The 5,230-nt window shown below is 33.7% G+C and overlaps 1 protein-coding gene across 2 annotated transcripts; it reads left to right on the top strand.

Annotated features, from left to right (window-relative positions):
- Positions 1-791: 791 nt before the first annotated feature.
- LOC111806169 (auxin-responsive protein IAA16-like) lies at positions 792-2,517 on the top strand. 2 transcript variants are annotated; one of them, XM_023691540.2, is made up of 5 exons: positions 792-1,153; positions 1,464-1,681; positions 1,828-1,966; positions 2,155-2,216; positions 2,289-2,517. In XM_023691540.2, the coding sequence occupies exons 1-5, from the start codon at positions 879-881 to the stop codon at positions 2,324-2,326; spliced, it is 732 nt and encodes a 243-aa protein (XP_023547308.2). In that variant the 5' UTR covers positions 792-878; the 3' UTR covers positions 2,327-2,517. The 2 variants fall into 2 exon arrangements, with proteins under 2 accessions (XP_023547308.2, XP_023547309.2); XM_023691541.2 differs by having other exon boundaries at positions 1,831-1,966.
- Positions 2,518-5,230: the final 2,713 nt, after the last annotated feature.

Raw genomic sequence — 5,230 nt, forward strand, 5'->3', positions numbered from 1 at the left:
GTTTAGACATTAAACCTACGTCCATGCATGTGGCTCGGTGACTCAAAATGTCAAAAAAAAGATGTAAAATTGAGAATATTTTGATATTGCTAAGGGGTAAAATAGTCAATATTAACATTATTATAAAATGGAAAAAAAAAATTATAATAGTTATAATTTAGCAAAATAAAATAAATATTTTAAGAGAGAATAATTAGATTATTATTAATATTTTTATTTTTAATAAATAATAAAGAGTGAATATTTAATTAAAAATATTGATAAATAAACAAATAATAGAGTGTTGGGAGATTAACAAACAAATCCAAAAAGCACTAAAAAGGGGAGGCTTCAACAGGCCTTGTCGTTCTATAATCATTTCCCAAAACGACGTCACTCGTGACATAACTTCAATCCAACAAACCCCTCCACGTGGCAAAATCCTCACTCTCCAAATTATCTCTGATGTTTTCATGCCATCCGCGTGAGCCAACACACATTCCTTCTTTTTTTGAAAACTAGCGCACTTTTTCATTTTAGAAAAATAACATCCCACTTTTTTCTAAATATAATTAAAATCATATTCTTTTCCAAAATTTAATTATTATATTATAAGAATTTCGATTTCATCCTTAAATCCATCCTACTAAAATATTTTAATTTAAATACCCAAAACCGTCATTTCACGCAAATTTCAACGCTATTTTTCCAAAAAGAAAAAAGGAGGTCAATTTCCCAAAAACATAATAATTAATATAATATATCCAATTCGAAGCCCCGAATCTCAAATTCCTTCGTCCTGCAAACAAAATTCTCGATCTCGGCGATTTCATAAGCAAAATCAGACGAATTAGCGCAAAATTCCGACGAATTCGAAAGCGAAAAAGAGTAGCAGAGTCATGGAATCGGAGCAGAACGATGAGTACAGAGCGATCTTGATCAATTTCGAGCAGACAGAGCTCCGCCTCGGCTTGCCCGGCGGCGACGGCGGCGACGGCGGCGAAACCAGCGGCGGGAAGAGTAGTTCGGCGGCCAAGAGAGGTTTCATGGAAACTGTGGATTTGAAGCTTAATCTATCGTCGTCAATGGCGCCGGAGAAGGAGGAGGCGACGAATTTGGAAGAGACTAAAAGCTCTTCGCAACGGCCTAACGATTTCGCTAAGCCTCCTTCCAAGTAATTTTCTTTTTTCTATTTTTAAAATTAATTAAATTTGAGAATTATACATGAAAAAAAAAAAAGGTAATTAATTATAAAATTAAAATTAAAATTATATTTTAGTGAAAAAAACCCAATTTTTTTAATTATTTATTACTTTAAGAATGTCTCAATAAATCAAAATTGATTAAATAATTGTAAAAATTTAATTTATAATGAAAATGATAATAAATTGTTTTATTTATTTTTGGTTGAAATTTAAAAATAAAAAAAAATTTAAAAAATATTAATTTTCTCTAATAAATTTTTATGAATTCATTATTAACAGAGCACAAGTAGTCGGTTGGCCACCGGTTAGATCATCAAGGAAGAATTTGGGGGCGCAGAGGACCGGCGGGGAAGACGGCGGCGGCGGCGGCGGCGCGTCGTTCGTGAAAGTTAGCATGGACGGCGCTCCTTATTTACGTAAGGTGGACTTGAAGCTATATAGTAGCTACAAAGACCTTTCCCACGCGCTTGCCAAAATGTTTAGCTCTTTCACCATTGGTAATTTTTTTTTTTTTACTTTTTTTTACTGTCGGTAACTTTTTAAGACATACGATAAGATTAATAGTATATTTTACCCAAAAGGTAAAAATAAAATTTGGTTGGAAATTTTTTAGTCGAAATTCTTAGTCATGATTGAATGGCAGGAGGAACGTGCGAGTCGGAAGGAATGAAGGATTTCATGAGCGAAAGAAAATTAGTAGACCTTTTGAACGGTTCAGAATACGTACCGACTTATGAAGACAAAGATGGAGATTGGATGCTCGTCGGCGATGTGCCATGGGAGTAAGTTTTCTTTTTCTCATTTAGCTTACGAAATGCTCGGTTTATGAAAACAAGAAAGTTATATAGAAACTGAGTATAAATAAGAGTCGGGTAGACAAACGAACACTAGCTTAATTACGAGTCAAATACCTTCAACGTCTACGTAGAAAGACTCGAAATCCTTCTAATTGTACTGTCTTGTTAAACAGGATGTTTGTCGATTCATGTAAACGTTTACGGATCATGAAAGAGTCTGAAGCCATTGGACTCGGTAAGTCACATAAATCTCTCGTTTGGTTGTCTTATTAATTTTATTTTTAAAATTTGATTTAATTATGGACAGCACCAAGAACAATGGAGAAAAGCAAGAACAGAAGCTGAGGTGTTTTTATTTATGAAAATTTGTTTGATATTTACCGATTTAAATTTATTTTCTAATTATTATATATTAAGAACAAGAGGGGTTTATGTGCAATTTCTAATTATTATATATATTGAGTTTGTAAGGACTTATAAAATATAACATTAGCATAGAGGGGTTTATCTGCAATTTCTACTTAATATTTTACATATTATGCTGTATTATTATTTTTATTTTGCCTATTTTGTTTATTTTTTGTGATTTGCTTTATTTATTTGTTTATTTTTATTTAAATGGGTTCTAAATAATAGCATAAAATAGATTTCATTAATTTGCATGTGAATTTTAATTTTTTTTAATTAATTTTTGAGTTCTTCAATTTTTCGGTTTGTGTCAAATAAGTTCACAAAATTTTAAGAATGGTTGTGAAATCTCGTATTAGTTTGAGATGAGAACGAAGCATTCCTTATAAGCGTATGGAAACTTCTCCCTAGTAGACATGCTTTAAAATTATGAGGCGGCCGACAATACGTAACGGGTCAAAGCGAACAATATCTGCTAGCGGTGGGTTTAGACTGTTACAAATGGTATGTGTGCCACCAAGAACGCTGGGCTCCCAAGGGGTGAATTGTGAGATCCCACATTGGTTGTGGTCGGAGACGAGAACAAAACAACATTTGTTAGACTGTTACAAATGGTATTAGACACTGGGCAGTGTGCCACCAAGAACGCTGGGCTCCCAAGGGGTGAATTGTGAGATCCCACATTGGTTGTGGTCGGAGACGAGAACAAAACAACATTTGTTATAACTATGTGAAAACAACCAACACATTTTAAAACTTTGAGTGGAAGCCCAGAGAGAAAATCCCAATTGTTTAATAGATTCACGAAATTTTAATTTTGTATCTAGTAGATCTCTGAATTTTGAAAAATGCTTATAAATCCTTGAACGTTTGATTTTGTGGTCTATTAAGTTCTTAATTCTTTCAATTTTGTGTCTTATACGTAAACATTTATGGCAGAGACAATAGACACAAACCCTCCAACCGTGTGCGTTTTTCTTCATCTTTGATATGAGCTACTGTAACGCTCTAAGCCCACCGCTAGCAAATATTGTCTTTTTTGGGCTTTCCCTTACGAGCTTCCCATTTTTAAAACACGTCTGCTAGGGAGAGTTTCCACACCCTTATAAAGATTATTTCATTCTCCTCTTTAACCGATGTGAGATTTCTAATCTACAATCACGAGTAGTGACGTTTGCATGCCAACAACGCTTTCAACAAAGTCTAACACATACCCACAAGTTTCTATCGACAACAAACTTCTCCCCAACATGTTTCTCAGTTAATAGACGACTATCTACCAATAATTTTGAACACGTTCGAAAACCAACCTGTAAGAACTCAAGCTTCTTTGGTAACGTTTCGAGAGTAATATTCGTTATTGATTCATTTCAAATTTGGTCTTATTTTTTGATATTTTTTAAATTCATAATATAATAGAAACAATGATTAAATAATGGAATAAAATAGGTGGAAAATGTCGAGTGGTGTCTGTCATTAGCAGCGCCAATCATGGAGCTCATACCTCAATTTTGCCAATGTTGACTCTAAGTTGAGGAAGCCAAATATGAAAATCTTGGCTTATGATCGAGACCCGACACATCTAAAACATTGCATACCACATCACGAGCAACACTATTTTGAACAAGTCCGATATGTCGGAATGTAAAGTCCTCGACATTGTCTTGTGACATGATCACATTTCTTACTTGGTTTAAACCGTTCCAAAGAGTGGAGTCTGTCTTACAAACAAACTTAGATTTTTAAGGATGTTTTGTCCTTCCACACTTCCATCCAACATAAAATTACTCAAAGCTAAAGAAAAGCAAAATCTAAGGAATGTTTACGGGCTAGGCCAAGAAAAGTCTAGGGACATCGACTTAGGCCAAAACTACAAGGGAACTTACTGTTGGAATACCTACACGCTACGTTAGATGAATTGACTGATGCATGAATAACACATAATCTGTGACCCTGTTTTACACGTTATTATTTATGTTATGACATTATGGTGAATTTTATGATGCATGTAGTTCCTCTTTTGTTGATCATGTTACTAAGTTAATACGACCACATTTACACGTGTGAGACATAGAGAATTTATGTCATAAAAAAAATATATTATCTGCATCATTTTTAATATGGGGCCTTATGCATGTTGTACGTCATATATGAGTATGAATTACATCTCTAGTATGTTATGTATGAACACATACATCATATTATTATTCATGTTCCTTTTGTCGGTTTCCATCAACGTGAGCGTGCACGAGATGATACTCAGGCCTAGGAGGTACGTTAACAAACCCACCTATTGACTTAATATGCGTGTGCATGAATCATATATAGAAAAATACTATGCATCCAACCCTCCCGAAAAGAAAAGTAAAGTCCAAGGAACAATCACAAAAACTACGTCCACCACGTTAACTTCACTTCATTTAATTTATTGATGTAGTTAGAAGAGTCGTCTGGTGCAAGTAAGCTAGTCTAGAAACAGTCCTATGTTTAAATTCATAATTATTTTTTTATTATTTATTCTCCAAAAATATATATTCGAATGGATTAAATAGTACTTCTATTAAAAACAAAATTTTAAATAAACTGATCGAAAAATCGAACCAATTCGACCTAGGTTGGATCGAGTTTATTTACAACCCGAACAATTAAATTAAATCTAAAAATTATCCCAATTCGACCTGATCTAATCCAATCCAGCCTACGAATACCCGTGCCTATAAAGTAAATGATGAAAGTTGAATTTAAGCATATTAATGGGGGAGAAAATTCAAAGGGTGGGTAAAAATAATATATGAGTGGAAAAGTATGCACTTATTTTCCACTATAAATCAAAGCACTCTC

Source organism: Cucurbita pepo, chromosome 11 (genome assembly GCF_057944985.1).
Source record: "Cucurbita pepo subsp. pepo isolate OVF chromosome 11, ASM5794498v1, whole genome shotgun sequence".
In the NCBI taxonomy this organism is placed as follows: Eukaryota; Viridiplantae; Streptophyta; class Magnoliopsida; order Cucurbitales; family Cucurbitaceae; genus Cucurbita; species Cucurbita pepo.